Below are 22,650 nucleotides of genomic sequence, written 5' to 3'. Positions count from 1 at the left end.
TCAGATTTCGGTACTCCACATATAAAGAAAGGTACATGTAGTGCATGGCCGTGCTCCAAAAATATGAACTTTTGAGGAAATCCAAAGCAATGCCGCATGTTCAGATCCCTACAATGTTTTAATGCGAATAATTAAAACAAAATTATTATATAAAAAATGTAGAAAAAAAATTTTTTTTTGGTCGACTTCCAAAATTATGAGTGGCAAAAACTGTTTATTGTCATTTTATGACAGTAAATAAAAAAATTCAAAAAAAAACAATTTGAACATTTTTATTATAATATTTGGTCGTTTTGGGACCATAGGAATGGTTTTTAACAACTTCCCCACTGGCACTACATCACCTTTAAATACCTAACCTAACATTATGAATTACTCTTCATTTTTAATAAAAATTAATGGAAATATTAAATTTACGGTTCCTACCTAAATAAATGTTAAGGTATTTTTTCTCAGTAGTGCCATTTTAAGAAAAACAACAACCACTCATCAAAGTAACAGAACACATTTGGGAGAACAAAAAATAAGGGCGCGCTGCTTCATTTTTCCTATATAAATTGTCTCATATTACACGTTTGTTGAAAAGAGCTTTTGTTACTATTGCGAGAAAAAAATTGTAAAAGAAAAATTGTCAGTTCAGAGTGTTGTGGTTAGAAAAAAAATTGTGCAAAGGTATAAGAATAATGAATATATTTTAATTTTTTTAAACATCCAGAACAAGTGAAAAATAAACAAGTTGCAGTATATGTAATTGGGCAAATTAACATTTGCAAGAATTATGCACATTCTTCCAAATACCGTATTTCCTCTATTAGTATTGCACCCATTGTTTAACTTTTACAGCTCATATCTCAGTTATCGTTTGTTCAATTCAAAAATTGGTAACTATCAAAATATTTGTTTGTTTTTTTCTATTCTTTCGTAGTTTATAATGTATTTATATCTTTAAAATCAACCGAGATATAACGTTTCAAAGTTAAGTAGTCGGATGCAATACTAATAGAGGAAATACGGTAATAGATTTCTTTCAGTTTGTTGCATAGAGATTTTGAACGAAATATTGTTTAAGAAATTGTATACGGAGGGATCTAAGCATATACCTACTTCTATGTTTTAATTGATTTTCTCATTAACCGAAATTTAAAAAAAACATGCAAAAAAAGAGCTTCAAAATTAAGATAATACCTTCATACTGAATTTATAAAAAACCTTTTTTAAAATTTCAAGTTGAAAACCATTGAAAACTGTACTCACAAATTTTGAGCGAAACTCAACCGATTTGCATATTTTACGTGTATACTTTCCGTTCGCATCCCCAGAGTTTCTGATTCACTCGTGCCGCCAAACATAGTCAAACACCATCTAACATATATCAAAGAGTTCGAGAAATCAATAAAACTTGAGTAAACATGAAAGTAATCAAATACAATATGTAATGAAATGAAACGTTTTGTGTGAAAACTAAAGTTTCGAAAATGCTGCCCTATGGTCTCAATGAGTGCCCCCCCCCCCCCTCCTCCTCTCTTCAGTGTTTACTGTACGTCTGTGTTCATTCATCCGAGAACACTAAACGATTCTCACTGTACATAACCTACTCGGCGTAAGTTTCGATAATGGGCCCCCCGGAATCTATTATGTGCCTATTGCGGATGATGCTGTGTTAAACTGTCATGTACATTGTATGGTAAATACTGGTTAATCCTTGAATCGGTTTTGTCGTTTTTGAATGGATGTCCTTGTAACATATTATGAGAGATTGTGACTTGATTTTCGATTAATAGCTATGAAAATTTGAAGAAAAAATCTTTAATGATATAATTCATTTTCTATGTATCACAATTTGAAGCTAATACGATATTCTAATACAATACTCATATGTCATGTTTCATGTTTATACTGGCAGTATGGTGATTTTTCGCAAAAAAATCAGTTTGGCGAGTTTGGAGAGAAAGCACTTGGTTGGGTAGAAAGGGTGTTACACTTCATTCGGTCCAGCTTCCGGAATAACTGAAATTAATTTTTTTAATTCAGTAGCGATATTTTGTAATGCTTCAAAAACACAAAATGGCCCAAAAAGCCAAGCTGCCAACGTTATAGGTTTTAGCTAAACCTGAACTTTTATTTTTAAAAAATTGAGCTGGCAAGAACCTTTTTCTAGACTAATTCAAATCTATTCACGTTATGAATGTTTCGGCCATTCCGCCTTTGAATGGATTTTTTCACAGAATAGTTCTCTTCCGATTTTCAAAAAATGACTATTTTGGTCAATCTTTTTTTTTTTTTTTTTTTCGAAAGTTAAAGTACCAATATCCAAACTTTCGAAACAAACCTGTTCCAGAACACCCTTCTTCTTCAAATAAAACACAACTATTATAACAAATAGGAATAATGCTACAAACGAAGCTAACAGCACTTCACGCAGCTTCTCCTCGTTTACAAGCGTCCTGTCGAATGATATTTTTTCCACGGGCTGCAAATATATATTCTAATTTTAAAATTTTAATGTATACCTGTCTACCTCAAAAGAAAAATATCTGTGCAAATTATAGGTGTCTACTTCATGAAGAGCTTTTTCCAGCTCTTCTTCTCCATTGCTCACAACTGGGTCAAATTCTAAAGCGAAAATGACCACAGTTATGTTTAAGGATTTGGTGATGTTTTCAACCTGAAATTAATGTTTTGCATTATTTTAAATTTGCCAGTAGTTCGCTATTCGCAGTAATTTTCAATTCAGAAGTTGTTCAAACTGGTCCAAAAAATCCGAATAAAAAATGCTCCAAAATGTTTCAGACTTTTGAAGCATCTCAGCCAAAGTTTCACCAATAGTTCAAAAATTGACAATTTCCGAGTTAAACTTTACTTGCATGCTCAACGTTTTACGAATTACTATGTACATCATAAGAGCAATTTAAAACCTGTAAAAAAAATTTGTTGACTTCTACAGTTAAAATGATAACTGTTGAATACTTAATTAGCGCTACATTATCGTAAAATAAATTTCGAAATAATTTTTAGTGAAAGTGATAAAGATTGTGTAAAAACTTCGCGCATCTTACAGTCATCACAGTTTCGTATAGCTAAAACTTTGTTGCATACCTTGATGGGTATACTTTGTACGTCGTCTGAATCTGCAATTGGTATTGCATGGTATTGCCTCGTATCAATTGAAGTCACGTTGAGTGAACGTTTCCTGCGTTTCCTCAATTCTGTCGACACATCTCGAACCAGTCTTCGCAAACTGGCCGTGATGTTCTTGATGAATTGCACGGAATTCACATCAATCTCGTCGGGTACTTGCAGTTTCAAGATCAACATTTTCTCTTTTCTTCTGGAAAAGTACAACATTGAGAAACCAACAATTGAAAAATTTTAAAACTTACGGCGTTGTTTCAGTCTGCGGAAGTCTCGAAGGTTCCGGGAAGCCATCTTCCGAATTTCCAACTTCCAGTGTCGCACTGATAATTGGTAATGCAGTCGAGGTTGTCGAACTTTCTACAAAAATTTTTTAAAAATTGAATTTAAAATGAAAATATATGTGTGAGTAAACCTGAATTAATATTCAAATCATTCGGAATTGGGATTCCATCATCAGTCGGGGTAGGTGTCACAAAATCCACATTTCCTAGAGATACAGTAATTCCGATTTCAGACGGCTCCGTGGTGGTTTCTGCGAACAAAAATATATGTATTTAAATAAAATGTAAAGCTTACCGATTTTCATTTCTTCCGTGCTGAACCAGTGGCCAATTACAAAATCGTCTACAAATTGAAAAAAAAGATTAATTTAACAATTGATATTAAAAATCCATCAGATCATGAGAATGCCAACCGTTTTGGCGCGCGAATACCTCGTAGCGAAGGCGCCTAAACATCTCATTGCCGAATGCTCTTTCGCTTTGCGCCAGAAAATAGTCATTCTCACGTGGTGTCAGAAAGTCTCATTGCGGTTTGATCTACAAAAAATGCGGGAATTTTTTCCCAGAAAAATTGTGACGTCAGCACACTCTTGACCATGCGAAATCAGTTGAGATGTCTGCGTCTCACCTCCCGCATTTTTCGTAGATCAAAGTGAAATAGGACTTTCTGACTCCATGTGCATTCTCATAAACTGATGGTTTTTAATAACTAAATTCAAATTTAAACTGCACAAAAATTGTCTATTCAAAAGTTAAAAACACATCAATAAATTACTTACCTGTCGATAGTTGTGATGGTAGTGGATAGCCATCCGTTGTCACACTTATTGTTGTTGTCTCCATTGGAACTTCTGTAGTTGTCGCAGCTTCCATTGTAGTGCTTTCAAGTTCAGATGCTGTTGTGGAAGACTGTAAACTAATTGGAGTGGTGGCTTCTGTAACAGTTTGCTCAGTCACTGTTGTTAGTGGATTTTCTGTTGGTGTTTCAGTTGTAGAGTACACTTCTGGCAATGTTGTAGTTTGTTCCTCTATCGTTGTTGTCAGAATTTCGTTAGTTGTTACAGACACAATGTTATCAGTAGTTGTGAACAAATTAGGATCTAAAGTGGAAAATTCTGTTAGTCCCTCAACTGTGGAGGTTTCCTCTGTGGTTGTTTCAAGAGGCCCTTTAGATGTGGAACTGTCCGGTGGGACACTTGACACAACACTAGTTGTTGCTTCTGTTGTTAATTGAGTGCTCACATCATCAGGTGATAGAGATGATGAAGCAGCGTCTGTTGCTTCTGTTGTTTCTAATATCACAGAAGTGGTCGTATCTTGTTGTTGAGTTGTTAGAACGGTTGATTCTGTTGACCAACTGCTTGTAAAAGTGCTCGGATAAGTGCTAGTAAGGTCTGAAGTAGTAGAAAGTGTTATTTCCATTGAAGCCGTAGATGACATCTCTGGTGTTATGTAATCATCATCTGTCGATGGCATCTTTGAAGTTGTGGTTTGTTCGTGTCCCGGTATTCCGACAGTTGGAAATGTGACAAGATGGTAGCCAGTGGAAGTGTTAAGATTGTTGGTGATGTTGAAGTTAATGGTATTTCCTTTGCAGTCAGTCGCCAATTCAGTGTAATTCAAATGCTCAGGGTTAGGGAAGACAAGCGGGGTGACAGTTGAGTTATCTGAAAAAGTTAGTGAACATATTAATTAGGAATTTTTCAAATTGCAGTCAAAAGCACAACTTTCAAATTTCATGCATTTTTCCAGAGTGCAGTGTATCCACCCAAGGCAAAACATTAACAAAAAATATTAAAAGTGCTTTAAAAAATTAGTTTCAGACGTTTTATGTTTTCGGTTTTAACTTCGTTGTTACGATTAAGTTTGTGGAATTGTTTGGAACTTTTGCAGTAGCAACAGATGTAGAGTTTCCATTCTCGTCTTCCTCTACCCGGTGCTTGTAAACAATCTTAGTCGTTACTTTTCTTCTAATATTGATGAGTCTTGTAACTGTTGTGCCATTTGGATAAGTAAATGTTTCTGTTTTGGTATCACCGTCGTTGTCCTCATTGTTCTCCTCACTCTCCCACTCTCGATACATTTTCTCTTTTCGTCGCTTTACTTTTAGTCGATCTTTTTCATTTAGTGCGTGTTCCTCCTCTTCTTCTAGCTCAGCTTCTAATTGCTTACGACTTTTCTTTTTTGTTGGTGCTGCGGTTGTAGTAGTAGTTGTGGTTGTAGACGTAGAAGTTGTTGTAGTTGGAATTGTGGTAGTTGCCAAAACAGTTGTGCTAGTAGGTTTCATAGTTGTCGTGCTGTTCATTTTTGGCGGTGCAATATCAGCAGCAAACCTCATTAGATCAGGCGGAAGTGCGATCGGTGCTCTTGGCGGACCATGTGGTGGAAGTGGGATAGGTGGTGGTAAGAGTGGTGGTAGAAGAGGTGGTGCTAACATGGCCACTGGTGGAAGTGCTGGTACATTGGAACCAGGTGCAGAAATTATAACTTTCTTGATGATCACAGGTGGTGGTAAGATTGGTGGCAAACGATGTTTACCTGAGTATGGGCCAATGTTTTCGAATCTGTCTTCTGGCAAGGTGAATCCAGGTAAATAAGTGAATGCCATTGGACCAGATAGTTTTGTGACCTGGAATATTTTCACATGGTTATATATTTTATCGGCTTCAATTGCTCATTTGATGAATGATGGATGTAAAATTTCAATTTTCAAGGAATCTCAAAAGTTTAAAGTAGAACAGTTTGTAGTTTTACTACTTGTAAAAAAGGTTATAGTAAAATTAATGGCGAATTTTTCAAAAATTATTTTGTTCATACTGATATTACATATTTTTCTACAGATATTTTTTTTTTTTCTTCCAGCATGTAATAATTTTTGTAGAACTCATCTGTAGCTGCTGAAGAGCTAAGCTTATTCTTAAATCTTTATTTTCAATTGACATATGTGTCTCAATGGTTTGTTACTTTTCTTGAGTTCAATACGTTTTTCAAAGTTTTAATACACCATTGCGCTATTGCTAAAATATCATGACCACATTTCAATAATTTTGTTAAACACAACAATTAATATGTAACAAAATGTGTTACCTCAAATCGTACATCTCCTGATTCGATCACCAACCCTGGCACTCCACCATTGATACGAATTTCCTGATGCTCAGTAGTCAACCCAACCTATAATTAATATTTTTCCAATTGTAATGCACAATAGGTACACCAACATTCTGAATACTTGTTTTCAACAGTGTCTCGGCGCCCGTGCAATCTGCATGTAGCATTCCATTGTTATTCAGTGTAAGTATCAACAAGAGGGAGTTCACTGTGATACCAGTTTCATAGATTGGGACTCCGCTTATGAAAATGGGACCATCTCCTCTATCGATTTGAGTTCTACAAAATAATAATAGTCAAGTTGTTGATAATCTGAAATACTGGCTTACTTTGATAAATATCTTGCATTGACTGTAGCATCAACTGGCGAAATTACTACATTGAAGTCACTAGATCCACCAATTAAATTAATGAGACCATTACCAAATGTCACCTTAAAACATATGAAAAAATTATCATTAAATTACTCCCAAGACTCACATGTAAACTTCCTGGAGACTTTGTGTCAAGACAGTAGCTATATCGATCATTGTACACTATCACTTTTTGAAAGTTCGGGTCTATGCTCACTACATTTGGTCCGTACTTGATCAGAATTTCAGCTCCCACAAAACGTACGTTTGTGTTGTGGACAGGAGCAACAACTGAAAATTTAACGTTCACATTTTTAATGGAAAAATTTTTACTTGTAAGTTCCACGGCTGTTTCTCCGTCAATAGCATTGTCACTCAAGCCCAACGATATGGTTTTCTCAACAGGCCGAACCCACGTTTCACTTTTCACGTAAATTCGTCTTCCATTGATTCCCTTAAAATATTTAAATATTGTAAAATTAAAGTAGTTTCCTGAATACCTGAAATTCGATTCCCTCCTCTACCAGTGTCATATTTGCGTTGTCATATAATGAAAATGTAAGATAACTGTGTCCATCTGATGTTCTATTGGTTGTCATGTAAAGCTGTAAATGAATGATGATTTTGAAAACTCGGGAAAAAAAACCTACCAAACTCTCTAGGGAATTACCAAAAAGAAGTTCGCACTGAGCAATGTCTATGTGAAAATATTGAGAGTTGAAGGATGCGTTGACAAATGAGTCGTACGCGTCAAACTGCATTTTGGAACTCGCACTCCAGAAAGTTCCATTTACATTTCTGAAGTATTGGTACTGTAGTTACAAGAATTGAAACTGTTTACTTTTTGCATAACTTGCAGAAGAACACCTGCTGTGCTATACTCTTTATAGACTATTGAAAAACAAACTTTTCTAACAGTTGTATCCTAGAATCCATCGATGCCACATTTATAAACCTGTCCATGTTTACTTTTGAGTCAATTGAATGAATCTGAAATTATCAATTCGATTTTTGTAAAATTTTTAATTTAAACGCTCCTATAGTTTTTATGGGGTTAAAATGGTTAAATATTATAATAAAACTTTTGAAAAATTGCGGAAAATGTTATATAAACGATGGGAAAACGGAATTCGCACCACTTTTGACAAAAAGTTGAAGTACTGTCGTTCTATTCATTATAATTTTGGAATATGAATATATTAATCATAACTTAAACACGACTGAAATTTTCTTTTGATCTACAACTGTCAAAAATACAGGAAATTGGGTTTAACCGCACTCGAATCAAACAATTTTCCATAATTAGTCTTTTGTAGCGTTTTTGGTTAAAGGCGGAGCAGCGCCAGCGGGGATTTTGTCTAAATACACTTATATGATCCAAAACGACCGAATATCATAATAAAACACTGAAAAATGTTTTAGATTTTTTATAATTTCCGGTAAAAGTTTTGGCGAATTGCCAAAATTAGAAAAAATAGCTTTGAGGAAATCCCAAGAAATTTCGCATGTTCGGACCCCTACACTGTTTTAATACGATTTATTGAAACAAAATCACATTATAAAAAATGAAAGAAAAACATTTTTTTGGTCCACTTTCAAAATTATGATTGGTAAAAACTGAGTAATTGTCATTTTTAACTGTAAATAAAAACATTTCAAAAATTTTTTGAAAAGTTTTTTTTTGATTTTCGATTATTTTGGGATAATAGGAGTGGTTTTTAACAATTTCCCCTCAGGCGCTACTTCACATTTTAAGAGTTTTATTATGACATTTTGTCATTTTAAAACCATACAAATGGTTTTTAACAGATCCCCCACAATCAGTACTCTTTTCTTGAAATTCGAAAATTATACACGCAGTTTTTGTAATTGTTTTCCCATTTTTAAGTATAGCTCACAAAAAACTTACTTTGATATGTTGTGATGGAATAGTTTGTCGCTTGAATCGTCTAGATAATTTTGACTCCACTGCTATCAAATACAAAAGAAGAGACAAAACGACATGTCTCTTCATAGTCGTGAGAAGTAACTACCTGAAACCAAACAAAAGCTACAATTGGAATTGGTGGGATTGATATGCAAAATAGGGGGGGGGGGGGCGTGCAATGGCAAAAAGTTTACGGATGTGTGATATGCAAAAAGGGGGAGTGTATAGACAAAACGTACAATTAAACATGACATAGAAACCATGGAAACGACGCCATGGCGGCACTATGTTTGAGGAATAATTTGCTTTTCCCCTCTCTGGCTCACTCTCGCCCCGTATTGCTAACTATACTAAATGTGTTGAGGCACTCGGCTTATGAAAATAATTTGCCGCAAAAGGCAAAGGAAAGGAGAGAAAGAATGGCAGATGTTCATTCTTCTGTTTGATAAGATATTTGGTTTAAACTATGGAACTTCTTTTTTTTTTGGGAGAGAAAGAAAATATAACACAGAAGAAACCGAAAAAAAATCGGGGAAAAAACTCCTCGCATGACATTTGATAAAAATTGGCAGGGACGTTTCGGACAACTGTACTTGTTCGTCAAAGTGCGGTACGTTTTTAAGGGGTTACTGAACTACTGAAAAAGACATTTATCTAATAATTTTGGCATTTTTTCGAAAATAGAAGACAGAAAAAAAGAAAATACATTATTCCAAAAAACCTAAATTCTTGATTTTTTAAATAGGTAAAAAAAACGACGGGAAATTAGTGGACGAAATGTTTTCATTATGTATAAAAAAATAAGGTTGCATGCAAAACCAACAAAGGGAACATATTTAAAGGAGGTCTAACAGTTCGGGCGATATTGAACGTATAGACCCAAATTGGACTAAAATGAACGCGCTCCGAAATTGACTTTTTTGGAATTATTATACTTTATTGCATATGTTGGTAATTTATATTAGTACATTTAAAGCCGATAGGTAACCGAATTCGCTGGTTTTTGGTTACTTATCGGTTTTAAATGTACCTTAATAAAAGAGTCAAATGAGATGATCTACCAACAAAAAGTTGATTTCGGACCGCTGCGACACGGAAAAATGGCCAAAATTCGAGATTTTAGCTAAAATCAGTGTAATTTTTTCGAAATTTTGAACCGCCGTAAAAAAAAATTAAAATTTTTTGAAAAGTTTAATTACAAAATTCGTTCATTTGAGCCCATTTTGAGCCTATACGTTCAAAATCGTCCAAGCCGTTCGTCCTCCTTCAAGCTACCGATATATTAAAAGTAGCTACGCTAAAACAATAAGCAGTCTCTAAATTATATTGATAAACTATTGAAACAAAACTATAGTATGCACTATACGTGCGAAAAAATTTGGGAAAAATAGGTAGCAACACCCTAGAACTTTTATTATAAAGCAATTACATATCTGGTTGGCCAGCCGATCGTCATTACCGTAAAATATAACATGACGACTCTACTCAAATCCAAGCATATGCGGCGCATGTACCTTTTATGGCATGTATTTTTTTGGTTGTAATGAGCCTGGGTTAATAAAAAACATTCATTAAATAATGAGGTTTGTAAAAAAAGGAAGAAAAAACAACATTAAAAAAATCAATCCTATTTTGATTAATCATTAAATTAGGCAATACACAAAAAAAATCATCGGAATGTATTCTCATTTTTGGCTGCGATTCGTTTCTCCATATTTGAATTGAATTGACTTGATTTGAAAGACCCGCACAATTGGATGAAAATTGGATAGGGACAAATTTGGATAAATGAGCACGCGGAGCAAAAGTCACTCCGGAAGCAAAAGGCATAATAATGAGGGGGGCTAAACAAGATCGCCGTCAAGTTGTGCGTAATTGATCGGCCCCGCTCGAACTCCCATGTTCGGATTTATGAACGTTGAAAGATGATGTTGCGGACTTGTGTTATTGTTTGACTGCCGCTGCAGGGAATTCCAGTTTGAGTGGTAGCTCGGCTGAGGTGGTTCCTAGAAAAATTACATAAAAGTTTGAATAGTGTCAATTTTTTGAGTATTCAATCAACGCAAATTTAATCAGGGCTTCGTTTTTTATCTTTTGGTTTTAGTTTTTTTTTGGATAACTCACATGGAAATTAAAACAAAACTCTTGAAAATAATTCTATTTCGTATATCAGGGCTCCCATGAGGTCGCCGCAACGGCGTCCGCGCCGTCATCACTCACGCCGCTTGTATTCAAATATATAGTGCAGCGCGGAACCTCGAACGTGTCGGCCGCTTCTAAATAACTACATTTTCGCACTACGTTGAGCTCACACAAAGCTATTCGTTTTACGCCAAGCTGCGGAACCCCGAACGTGTCGGCCGCTTCAAATAATTTCGCACTTCTTTGCACTCGCACAGCGGCGTCGGCGTGAGGCCGGCGTTTCGCGCCTTACTCAGCTCGGAGCACTATAGTATATATTTCCAAATATTTTTTGCAGCCGCTAATAGTCTAAGTTAAATTAGGTATTCTGGTAAATCCTGGCTGTAAAAAGATCGAAGATCAACGGAGTGGTATGATTATATCGCAATAAATCGTGAAAAAACTTACCGGATATGGAACATTTGCATACGTCATACTCCTTGTACCTTGTGAACTGCCCATGTAGCTCCGCGCTGAAAAATTCATCAAAAATTCAGTTACTAACAACTTATTAAAGCTCTTACTTTGATAATCGTATTCCAGTAGGCCAGTGCTTTCATAAAGCATGGGCTCAATTGGTTGCATGTAACCATTGGGTGAGACTTCCTGAAAATAAAAAAAATATTGAGAGTTAAAGGAACAGGTTCAAAGTTACAATCATCGTTCGCACGGAATGTTCATCCTCGCTCATTTCCGGGCGGTCATCAATATCGCGCCGTGACATTCCATCATTTCCCATCATTGTTCCGTACATTTGAACTTGCCGCACGTCACCGCCGTTAATTGCTGTTCGTGCCATTTCGGTTTTCTCTGAACAATACAATTGTTATAACTTTGTGATCAGATTGAATTTTTCGTATGGTATCATATCAGTGAAATGAAAACAAAAATCGGCAAAAATAAGAATGCTATCAATTAACATCTAAAATCCCAAAACCAAATCAAACTAACCTCTTAACTTCCTCTTTTTCGTCCTGTTGCATACGAAACAGCAAATAACAACATTCAACAGCATGAAAAGAACGATGAAAATCAAAATGTATGGAATCCAAGTGGTCAGTTTCAACTTCTCGTTCCGGATCATTGCCACGTTTACCCCATCTTCATTCAACGTTGCAAAAATCACTGGAGACGTCCAACTAGATGCAAATCCTCTGGCATTAATAGATCTGATTTGGAAGAAATATGTGTTTGCTGTCGCCAAACCGGAGAGTCTAAGGTTCTGGAAAAAAAATGTATTGCTGTTGAGTAAAACTTTTAACTGAAAATTACCGTATGCGTTGTGTTCACTAGATGGATCAAATCGTCATTTTGTCTTCTATACTTGACTTCAAAGATTTGATCAGAGCCACCATCAAATCTAGGTTCCCATGCAACGGAGATAGTATTCAAAGTGGAATTTGTCATTGTTAGGTTGAAAGGTTCATCTGGGTGAGTTGGTGGAATGATTGGAATCGATAAGTGATCCGTTCCAAAACTATTCCGAGCAATACACTTTACTTTCTTGGTGTAGTCGTCGGGTACAATGTTTTTGATCCAAAGAGTGCTCTGTAAAATTTTATAGTATCAATCAACATGCTAGCAAAATTATAGCTTATTAATATATTGTCAGAGAAAAACTGCAGATTTGAAAAATGTCCCATGTAGGCCTGTTTTTGAAAAAAAAATGTTAGTCGAATTTTCATCCACTTTTAATATTAGAAAAAGCTTACCTCGTATGTTGAATAATCAATTTGAGTATTCACAATTGAATACTTTGAGCTATTCTTCTTTATCAACTGCTCATCCTTCTCCCAAACAAACTCGACAGTTGGCACTGCATACACTTTACATCTGGCCTTTGCAACTCCTCCGAGAATTCCAGCAGTTTTTGCATATCTAGCTACAGGCAACACTCTTGGCGCAGAGTTCACTAGTAAAAATGTTTGCCCTTCCGCAGGAACTCCAATTCCGTTGTCCGCTTTACAAGTGTACTCTCCAGATTGCTGCTCGGTAGCGTTCAATCTTAGAATCGCTTTCTTGTGCCCCCTGAATAATCTTTTTTAGGTGAAACGATGTATAATTTTTTAACAGAATACCTATGTTGAGCAGCCAGAATCTCTCCATTTTTGTACCAGTGGATCATATTCGCTTTGCTAGGTTCTCCATCAGCCTCACATTCAAGTAAAACAGTATCTCCAGTTGCGGCGATGACCGGAGTAGAAATGCTTGTTATCTGCAAAAATGCTTAGATTGATATACATAGGTTTGTCAAAAAGTTTGGAAATCTGTAAAATATTCCTGCTTTATCCTGTTTTTTCGCATTTGTTTATTCTTAATCTCATACCTCTCCAAATTTATTTCCATTTTCCTTTCGTATTCTACAGGGTGGTCCATAAATATGGACCACCCTGTATATGGCTGAGTAGTACGAATTGAAACAAGCATCCCACAAGTAATAGATTTTTTTTGAAACCGAGCAATTTGCTTTTCTTATCAAAATTACAATCTGTGGTCGTTTTCTCAATAGATTTGTGACTTTTTCTGCTGAACAGTTGCTGACACCTAGTGCCACTGGAAAGGTCACCTCACACTCGAGAGTAATGGACAGGCGTGATCTTGATTTATGACACCATCTACCACACATGCAGCTGACAACTGGTCAGTATTGGTACCTACCCTTGCACTGTACTCCACTGCCAATTTGATCGTTATATTGGTACTGCCAACACTATTGGTTGCCGTTAAAGTATACACTCCAGCATCTGTGCTTAAAAGTTGCTTTCCCGAAAGAACGGCTCCTCTCGCAAAAACTCTTCCAATTGTGTGATCGAATGGAACTCCATTTTTCCTCCATTGCCACAATGAAATTGCAGGGTTACCACGGACTGTTAGATTTTCTTTAAAAGAATCTCCTTCGGACATTACAACGGTGACTGGATCATTGACAAGCATTTTTGGAGGATCTGGAATTAGAATTGTCAAATAATAAGATAAATTTAGAAATAAGTTCAACTTACACATGACGTTGAGTGGGAATGAAGTGTTTACGGAGTGCTTCCATTCTGGATGATTAGCAATGCAGTGGACAACTGTGCCGTCATATTCTTCAGTTGGGGTGAAAGAAAGCACATTTTCCACGTTGAAACCATTGTCTCTCGTGCTGAAAATGCTTTCATTTTGAGATAAAGCTCTAGTCGGAACATTTTCAAATTAAACTTTCGTAAGTTCTAACCATTAAAAAATATTAAAAGAATGTTTCGAGAAGTGTAATTCTAAAATTTCACGTGGTGCCATACTACCCCATCACGCTTTGATCTACAAAAAATGGGGAACTTTTTGCCCAAAAATATGTGACGTCAGCACGTTTTTAATCATACGAAATCAGTTGAAAACTCTGCGTATCTTCTCCCGCTTTTTTGTAGATCAACGTAGATCAAGCCAAAATGAGTCACTCTGACACCACGTAAAATTTGGTGGTATAGAGGTTTTTTGGGTGTTTTAAAGCAAGCACTTTTCCACATACGTTTCATTCAGGCTAACATCTCCAAGATGCACTTTGTTGTCATCAGTTGCTCGAGAAAACTGCCACGAAATATGAGCTGCAGGGTTAGAGGACAATGTTCCGCAAACTAATCTCGCAGATTTTCCAACCAAAAGTCTCTGATCCCCACTGTCGGCAGGCCTGATCAAAACACGACGCGGTGGATCTAAACATCGTAATTTGTTTTACTTAAAATCTGGACCCAATTCTTACAATATACTGATAAATACTGAGACTCTATCAAAGGTTCATCTAGTGCTGCATTAGTTGCTTCACATTTGAGTCGTTGGGTGTTCATTGTTCGGTCAACTCGAAGAGCCAAAGTAGAGTATGATGAAAAACCAGCAACTTCATTGTGTGCGCCGTTAACCTGTAAATGTAAAAGTAGTCATGGAATTGGGAAAAGTGAAATATAATTGTCAAAACATTAAGCATTTTTAAAAGAGTTCTTGGTTTTTTTGTAACTATTATATAAACTTTATTAAAGTTTTTGCATTTCAGCATCAATTGAAAAAATTAACCAAATTTACGCAACGGTTTGAAAGCAAAAAAAAAAGTAAAAATCCAAAATCCAAAAAGTTCACAATTTACACCACATTCAATAAAAAGAGTGAAGCGGAAAAAATAGAAGACATTTTTTGAGAAGCGGAAAAAGTTCATTATCACAACTTCACATAAGCATAACAAACTCATCACCAGTTTTTTTTTTACCTGTGACCACTTCATCTTTTTTCTCCCTTTCACCAGGTGCTTAAATTCTTTGTTTAAAAAATTTCAGAACGCATTTAGACACCAACCTTCTCACTCCCACGATACCATGAAAGTTCAGCCAACGGATTTCCACCTTGAGCTTCACAAGTTACGTTCACAATGTCGCCTTCAAAAAACTTTCTGTCCTCCAGTCCAGTGATGATTGGGGCTTTTGGTGGAGCTGTAATTGTTACAGTATAAAAATTAGTAGCACTATCAATTAGGGCTGGCATATTTGCCGGTCGGTTTTGGAATATTAAGAATTTTCCGAGGGGTAGTATTTCACGGCGGCCGACAATTTCCGAGTTTGGCCACTCACTATACTTAATCATATAGTTTCGTAATAATGTTCATAATGAGTGGCTAAACTCGGAAATTGTCGGCCGCCGTGAGAAACTACCCCTCGGAAAATTCTCAACGTTCCAAAATCGAACGACCGGACGTCAAATATGCCAGCCCTACTCTCAATGTTTCAAAACTCACCGATAATTTTAATAACATGCTGCTTAGCTGAAGATCCTTCGGGATTCGTCGCCATGCACTCCACGTTGATTTGGTGGGCTTCGACAGATAGTTCATTCGAGTGCACGGAAACGTTTGAGCTGGACACAATTCCGTTTTCCTGGAATCAAAAAAAAATTATTGAACTTGAAAGTTTGAACAATTTACCACAACAAATTCTCGTTGGGTTGGTGTTGGTACAGAGCGCCCATTAATAATCCATGTGATTTGAGAAGCAGGATTAGATGGTCTGAAAAAAAATATTGGCCTAGCCACAAACTGAGTTAACTTACAGAGATTTGCACTGAATATTTGCACTACTCCCGTATCGAATGTTACTTTCCCCAAATAGTTCAACACTTGCTGGCGGGTCTTAAATTTTCAGATTGAAAAAAAAATCACATTCCTTGTTTTTTTTCTTTCAAAACGTACAATTCACTTCCAACTTCATTGCTTTTCTTTTTGGGTTCCCCGTCCGGCTGTTATTGGCACGACACTCGTATTCGGCCATGTTATCGTTTTGACTCGCGATGAATGAGTATATATTTTTGATCTCCTATAAAAGAAACGAATATAATGAAGAGCTAATGGTAATTGATGATAGATTACGCAACGAACCTTGCTTCGCGTGTCGAGAGTGGAGTGCGATTGCAACCTTTTGTTCTCATGGTACCAGAAAACATCTGGCGGCGGATTACCGCCAGTCACTGAGCATGCAATCGTCACGTTATCTCCGGATCTCAATGCACTCGGATTTCTCAGGATTTCTACAGTTGGGTCAGATGGTGGAACTGAAATGATATAGTTTGTTGATTACAAATTAAAGTGAAAAATATTCAAGTTAGGAGGGTGATTAGGCTTTAAAAAGCCTACACTAAAACAACAAAAGTGCTGCGCCCAAAAAACGATGTTTTGAAAGACAATTTTTAAAATTGTCCTAAAGTCTGAGTTGACTGATGGGCCGACAGCTACCGGGTTCCGCGCACCACTATTTTTAGTTTTTTTAATCTCAAAGTGTACATGTTCTATGTATGTAAACTTCGGATGTTAGACATACATTTAAAACATTTCGAACAGGTAAAAACTCACAAAGCACATCTAATGTTGTATTTGTTGTAATTCTAATGTCCGTCTCCTTCTGAAATGCCTCACAAGTGATCACCTTCCCATGATCGTTTCTATCTGATTGAACAACGAGACTAGTGTAAACTGTGAACGTTTTATTGAGATGCGGCGTAGACGCTTGTTTGACATCTCTGCTCATCACTTTGCCGTCCATGTACCTATAAAAAATGATTTGTGTTTTATGACTCGCTGAAAGTATATTATATTTATATTGATCACCATAAAACTTCAGGCTCTGGCTTCACATTCGGCACGACACATGTGATATTCAACGGGGTGTTCTCCTTCACGGCGATGATAGAGTTGGGTTGGTAGTTGGAGAAGTAGACGAGTTGAGGTGGGACTGGAAATAGAAGGATTAAAAAGATTAAAAGACGATCCGTTTTTCAAGTGCTATGCACTGCGGATCTGGGAGTCAGGTACACTGCCTGGTAGTGCTTCCACTGGGCAATAATTTAAGCCACGTCTTAGCCGAGGACTGTGGCGGATAATCCAGTCGTGGATTGCTCCACTTTCGAATAAAGGCTAGGTGAACCTTGGGTGTGAGACCGGACTTGAACCGTGACTTCCAGATTGTTAGCGGCCACCACTACCGACTGAGCTATCTTGCCCCCCCCCCCCCCCGAAATTAGAAAAACTTATAACTTTGGTGCTGGCACAGATTTGAGCCTGCGTGGAAGATTAATAACAGGGTTTTTACTGAATTTTCTTGATGTCATTGCCATTGCCTTTATTTCACAAGCTAATTTAAGAATTTTTATCTTGATAATCAGGAAAAAAATTGTTTCAAAATTTTTTAACTGCCTCTGATTTTCAAATATAAACACTCGGCTAATTAACTTACCAATAATGTTTAAAAACGATTTCGCGCGGATCGGCCCCTCTTCCGGGTGTAACATCTGACACTCATACTCTCCATCATCATCAAGATTGACGTGAGTGATTTTGAGGTGAAGTTCTTCCGCATTTTGCTGAAATATGCGATAATTTGATTTGTCCTACTCCTTTTAGAACGTTGAACTTTTGAATGAAATTACTGCATTCGTTATAAAACTAATGGATATGCAATGGAATAGAGTGTATGTTTCAAAATGCCTAAAGACTTACTTTAATGTAACTGAATCTTCCTTGATGACCTGGCAAGATGCCTTCTTGATGATAACCCAGTAATGAGCCGGTATTCGATTTCCACTGACTGTAGACTATAGGCTCAGGGCTTTTCTCAGCTGAACACCGAAAAGTTATACTTTCGCCGGCAATTGTGGAGAGGTTTGACGGTGACTCAAGAAAAAATTGACTGCTAATGTGAATGCTTCCAAAAAGCCATAGTAATATGGCTTGTGAAAGCATTGGAATCACTCCACGTCTGAAAAATTTAGCGTTTGTTTAGAAGATTTGAAACGATCAAGAAAAAGAGTAAATGGGAAAATGCAACAAGCGGAAAGCTTCTCGGTTCACAGGGTTTTTGAGAACACAGATTCTCAAGAGAATCGTACAGAAATTTAGATCAAACGGTAGCCGCATTATGGAAATAAAGCACGATTTGTTAGCTAGCAGATGGTGGTAAGAATAATGAATACGCGTCGTCAAGGACCAGATGATTCAAAGTGATATATTTACATAAAAAGCTGTATTTTATAATGAGCCGGGACCTCCCCCTCCCGCCATCATATTGTAAAGCTCAGCCACCGATTGCTCTATTTCTTTTCATTCTCTCTTGGGTCCCACGGCGACTTCAATCACCAGATGTACATTTATTTTGTTTTGGTTAAGTTATTTTTGACTTTGATCTATTGCTAAATATTTAGCCAATACATAAGTAATAAAGTGACATAATTTTTAGAGCAAATTTTTCAAAAGAATTATTCAATCGATATTGAAATTGATTAATGTAAACCAAAGACAAAAAAAAATTTCCCAGCCAGGAAGATAGTGACACCCAACTGTCATTAAAAAATTAAGTATGCTGGGGGAAGGAGGACTACCAAAAATTAAGGAAAAAACCAGTATGGCATAAAAATAGATTGACACAACAAAAATTGAAAAAAAAGTTCACACAAGATAAGAGATTTTTTAGAGTGTACCTGCAATTGCATAGGTCATCGGAAACTAAACACGTGGTTAACAGGTAGGCAAAATTTGGAAAAACTTGCACATTATAGGTGAAACTAGAGAAGTGAATTTTGCAACAAAAAAAACAGTAACCAAAAAGTGTTTCTGTTTCAGAAGGGTTAGTTCTCAACCTTCACCAGGTGAAACTCTTAAAGTGTGATAGGTGTAGCGGTCAAGTATATCAAATTACTTGTCTTGTAAAACACTACTCGTCCTACAACATCTCAGAGCAAGAGATACATCTCGTAACAGATAGCTGACTAGAAATCATGGATCTGAGAAATAGGGGTACATATTTTCAACAGGGAGAGTTCTAGTTGATAGTGAAATAGTCGTTTGAGAAATAAAACAAAAGCGATGTCGGCTCACTGAAAAAGAGAAATGAACTCATCGTCGCCGCCGCCGAAATTTACTCGAGAGCCTTCGAGAGTGGACAGAGAATTAATGCGGAGCTACGGAGGTGTTCGAGGGTAAGCAGCTGACGGTGTTTCTCATCCTTTATCTTGGAGAGGACAACTGCCGTACCTTCCTTCTTCTTCTCCTTCTTCTTCTTCTTTTGCTTCTTTCTTACTGCACACAAATTGTGCACATCTCGTTACTTTATCGCAAAGAGAAAAGGGGGGTTTACTGCGTGGTGAATGAGCGAAGAGGGGGGAGATGAAAAGGTCCAAATGACAATGATTTTGTGACTTTTCTTTGCAGGTATCAAACAGAAACATTGGTGAATTATAGCTGTTTGATGGGAAACAAGAATTGGAGTTAAATGTTACAATAGGGTCGCTTGTTTGATTTTTTCAAAGTCTAGGGGTGTGTTTTGTGGAAAGTTTCCAGGCTGACACAGTATACAAATTATGAAGCAGTAGACCCCTATTGCCCAACTTTGGCAGCTCATATCTCTGTTGTCCTTTTCTGAAACAAAATTAATATGGTTTCTTTGGAATTTTCGTGAAATATTTGTTTTCTGCTAGTTCATTACACAGTGTGTAACACATTCTTCTATAACAGTGCTCTGCATACTTCTATGACGCAATAGACCCAAAACATCAAAAAAATTCATAAATGTTGTAAAAACAAACTATATTTGTAACAGAAGGCTATAGTTTTCAACGAAAAAGTTGATTTTTTTTAACGAAAAGGGATTCAGCGATCATTGATTTTTACCATTTGAGATAAGACGTAAAGTCTGCGCCTAAATTCCGGTGATTCTCGTGGATCAACTTAGATCAAACCAAAATGGGACACTCTGACACCACTTGCTCACTTTAACTCTGATTTATAGTTTATGAGTTTGTTCTTATGAGGAACTAATACATTATATACATTTATGGGAGGAAGTGCAAGTAAAAAACTGTATACGCAAATGTGAACCGTGCTGAAAATTATTTGAGTTAACAAAATTGCGACAGTTTAGTAAAATTGTGATACATTCAAGCATACCTGACAAATTACGTTGCCCTAAAAAGCAGTTAATATACAAAGAATACTCAAAAAATCGATATAAATTTTTTTGAACAGTTTCTACTTAAAACTGTTGAACAGATATAGGAACAGTTTAAAAAATATACTTTTTCCCATAATAGGTGTTGTGAGAGAAAATTGAAAAAAAAATCGAACCTTTATTTTGTAGGATGAGCAGCTTGGCAATTTTTTTGTTGACAAACAGTACTCAATTGAAAATTTCATTTTTCAATTATTGTGGGCACTTAACATCATGAAACAAGAACACAAATTTTAACCATCCTTTTTTGGGAAATTGTTTATCCTGCTAAAGGTCAAACAATGATACCAAAAGAGCAAAGTATTTTTACAACAGTTTACAATAAACATTTTTTACTAATCTACCACGCAAATTATGACAAAAACTCAAATTGTTTGTTCAACAATGTTTGGACTCATTATTTCGAAAATCAGAAGCCTCAACCGGAAACCTTGAGTCAATCGAATTTCCGCGACAACTTGAGCACCAAAAGGATTTGTCATCAATGCAATTTAATTAGTTTTCAAGTGGCAGTTACTTCCAGTGCTCATAACATGCGGTGAGCTCAAGAATTTTCGAATATAAATTAGATGCAATGAGGGAGGTCTGAATAAGAAGTATGGAACGGTTGGTTTTGGATTTCGTTCTCCCACATCTCCCCCCCCTCTTCTTCAAACATAATTTATCTTCACTAGTGTTTGCTTTACCTTTAACGAATAAATTGGATGCAGTTTTCACCGTTACGATTTTGAAGAAAAAAGTTGATTAAAACAAATAGTTATGCAAATTGAAGTGAGAAGTTGTTTGAGCAACAAAAGTTATTTACAACATTCGGATGGGTGAGATGCAGAAGAAGATGGAAAAAAAGTAGTAGAAGAAGCTTAACTACGCACAAAAACGGAAGAAATTCATGAATGAAACATCTCTGCAGCACATACACACAGTTTGATTATGGGAACTGAACACGAGGATTTGTACTTGGAGCAGTTAGAATAAATAACAAATTTTTCCAAACGCGGCGGCGAATTGGGAGGAAATAGGAATAGAGGGAAAAGGAAAGAGTTGATGCAGCAAGCCGTGAATACATGATTCTTCACCGAGTAAATCGCAATTTACGCTTGCCAGACTAGCAAGAATAAAGTTAGATAAAAAGGACGGGGAGGGGTGGCGAATGGCAAAAAAAAACATGCAAAAACCCACACCGCTATGCTATCCATTCTATCCATTTTATTCCCAGAGCATGAGCTATCGTTTCAACGGTCCTGGCTTCTCAGTTCCTAGCTTCTCAGAGTTTTTAGATGGGAGGCACAAGATGTGTGATTTTTTGACTACAACAAAGTTTTTTACGAAACGGCAAGTATTGTTTTTTGATCTAATTGTTACTGTAGACTGATCATAAATTACAACGTTTAAAAAAATTTACTGATCCTTAAAAACACAAAAATTGATTTCCAAAAAATCTCTGCGCAGTATAATAAAGTACTATAGAAAATTTAGGCTTTGAAATTTTTTAGCCAAAGATTTTGCAACCAGTTGCGAACATATAAATGTTAAGTTAAAGTTAATCGGAATACAATTAAAATATTCATACAAATCATAGAAAATGTTTGGCTTATTTTTTGCCTATTTTTTCAAAGCTATCACTTTTTGACTGTGAATGATAAAATCACAATTTTTTTTAAATATACTGTTTCCGAACTTTCTTGAACTAGAGTTTTTTGTTTTTCTAACCGCCTTTTCAGGTCTATATGCTCATTTCACCATAATTTTATACACCTAACCTTACTTATTTTATTCTTCTAATTCTGGTTTCTATGTATAATATAATATGAGTTAAATGAATACTACTTTACTTGTATTAGCACTTTAATACTTGTATTAATAAATTTAATGCAAAAAAAACAGTCAAGATATGGGCAACGACAACTTTGTAGGGTTTTGCAAAATATCTACGAACGGTTATATTGCGAATAGTCAAAAAAGCGATAAAGTTAAAATTGAATGGAAATAAAATGTCAAAACGCACAAGAAAACTCAATTCTAATTCCTTATCTTATTATTATTATTATTATAGCGTTATTTTCACCTAACTTTTAACCCGAAAACATACAAAAATTCCTATATATAAATAGAAAAATCAAGAAAACATTTAGAAAAATATGCATAATTTTTTT

General features: G+C 36.0%; 2 protein-coding genes and 7 non-coding genes across 16 annotated transcripts; 4 read left to right on the top strand and 5 right to left on the bottom strand.

Moving 5' to 3' along the window:
* Positions 1 to 1,806: 1,806 nt before the first annotated feature.
* On the bottom strand, positions 1,807 to 8,899 carry C26G2.2 (Hyphal_reg_CWP domain-containing protein; the record flags this gene model as incomplete). Of its 2 annotated transcripts, NM_001348607.6 has the most annotated exons (18): positions 1,807 to 2,007; positions 2,330 to 2,470; positions 2,519 to 2,665; positions 3,097 to 3,328; positions 3,381 to 3,492; positions 3,548 to 3,667; positions 3,712 to 3,759; positions 4,196 to 5,083; positions 5,955 to 6,045; positions 6,504 to 6,590; positions 6,638 to 6,806; positions 6,857 to 6,960; positions 7,008 to 7,171; positions 7,214 to 7,334; positions 7,381 to 7,485; positions 7,531 to 7,678; positions 7,788 to 7,870; positions 8,790 to 8,894. In NM_001348607.6, 18 exons carry the CDS (start codon positions 8,892 to 8,894, stop codon positions 1,927 to 1,929), a joined length of 2,946 nt encoding a protein of 981 aa, NP_001335568.1. In that variant the 3' UTR covers positions 1,807 to 1,926. The 2 variants fall into 2 exon arrangements, with proteins under 2 accessions (NP_001335568.1, NP_510436.4); NM_078035.9 differs by lacking the exons at positions 1,807 to 2,007; positions 2,330 to 2,470; positions 2,519 to 2,665; ... (3 more) ...; positions 3,712 to 3,759; positions 4,196 to 5,083 and having other exon boundaries at positions 5,139 to 6,045; positions 8,790 to 8,899.
* Positions 8,900 to 10,361: 1,462 nt separating this feature from the next.
* Positions 10,362 to 18,259, bottom strand: syg-2 (the record flags this gene model as incomplete). Of its 7 annotated transcripts, NM_001322663.4 has the most annotated exons (23): positions 10,369 to 10,813; positions 11,397 to 11,461; positions 11,513 to 11,594; positions 11,644 to 11,798; positions 11,940 to 12,210; positions 12,261 to 12,536; positions 12,701 to 13,016; positions 13,067 to 13,203; positions 13,647 to 13,933; positions 13,988 to 14,130; positions 14,494 to 14,677; positions 14,725 to 14,881; positions 15,223 to 15,261; positions 15,309 to 15,442; positions 15,745 to 15,883; positions 15,931 to 16,012; positions 16,056 to 16,134; positions 16,195 to 16,318; positions 16,381 to 16,553; positions 16,852 to 17,045; positions 17,107 to 17,230; positions 17,732 to 17,858; positions 17,995 to 18,259. In NM_001322663.4, 23 exons carry the CDS (start codon positions 18,235 to 18,237, stop codon positions 10,652 to 10,654), a joined length of 3,693 nt encoding a protein of 1,230 aa, NP_001309674.1. The 7 variants fall into 7 exon arrangements, with proteins under 7 accessions (NP_001309467.1, NP_001380194.1, NP_001309674.1 ...); NM_001322664.3 differs by lacking the exon at positions 15,223 to 15,261 and having other exon boundaries at positions 10,362 to 10,813; NM_001322665.4 differs by lacking the exons at positions 16,381 to 16,553; positions 16,852 to 17,045; positions 17,107 to 17,230; positions 17,732 to 17,858; positions 17,995 to 18,259 and having other exon boundaries at positions 10,652 to 10,813; positions 16,195 to 16,273.
* C26G2.9 lies at positions 17,292 to 17,540 on the bottom strand. Its single transcript, NR_072568.1, has one exon. It is a non-coding gene; the product is annotated as an Unclassified non-coding RNA C26G2.9 (non-coding RNA).
* Positions 18,260 to 18,363: 104 nt separating the features above from the next.
* Positions 18,364 to 18,604, top strand: C26G2.3. Its single transcript, NR_072567.1, has one exon. It is a non-coding gene; the product is annotated as an Unclassified non-coding RNA C26G2.3 (non-coding RNA).
* A 739-nt stretch (positions 18,605 to 19,343) lies between these two features.
* On the top strand, positions 19,344 to 19,477 carry C26G2.5. Its single transcript, NR_072566.1, has one exon. It is a non-coding gene; the product is annotated as an Unclassified non-coding RNA C26G2.5 (non-coding RNA).
* On the bottom strand, positions 19,344 to 19,567 carry C26G2.4. The gene has a single exon (NR_072565.1). It is a non-coding gene; the product is annotated as an Unclassified non-coding RNA C26G2.4 (non-coding RNA).
* A 4-nt stretch (positions 19,568 to 19,571) lies between these two features.
* C26G2.11 lies at positions 19,572 to 19,759 on the top strand. The gene has a single exon (NR_102237.1). It is a non-coding gene; the product is annotated as a small nucleolar RNA C26G2.11 (small nucleolar RNA).
* Positions 19,760 to 21,534: 1,775 nt separating this feature from the next.
* C26G2.6 lies at positions 21,535 to 21,678 on the bottom strand. Its single transcript, NR_072563.1, has one exon. It is a non-coding gene; the product is annotated as an Unclassified non-coding RNA C26G2.6 (non-coding RNA).
* Positions 21,535 to 21,678, top strand: C26G2.8. Its single transcript, NR_072564.1, has one exon. It is a non-coding gene; the product is annotated as an Unclassified non-coding RNA C26G2.8 (non-coding RNA).
* Positions 21,679 to 22,650: the final 972 nt, after the last annotated feature.

This window comes from Caenorhabditis elegans, chromosome X (assembly GCF_000002985.6).
Source record: "Caenorhabditis elegans chromosome X".
Lineage (NCBI taxonomy): Eukaryota > Metazoa > Nematoda > Chromadorea > Rhabditida > Rhabditidae > Caenorhabditis > Caenorhabditis elegans.
Note: the sequence above shows the minus strand (reverse complement) of the source record. Positions and strands in the feature narration are given on the sequence as shown.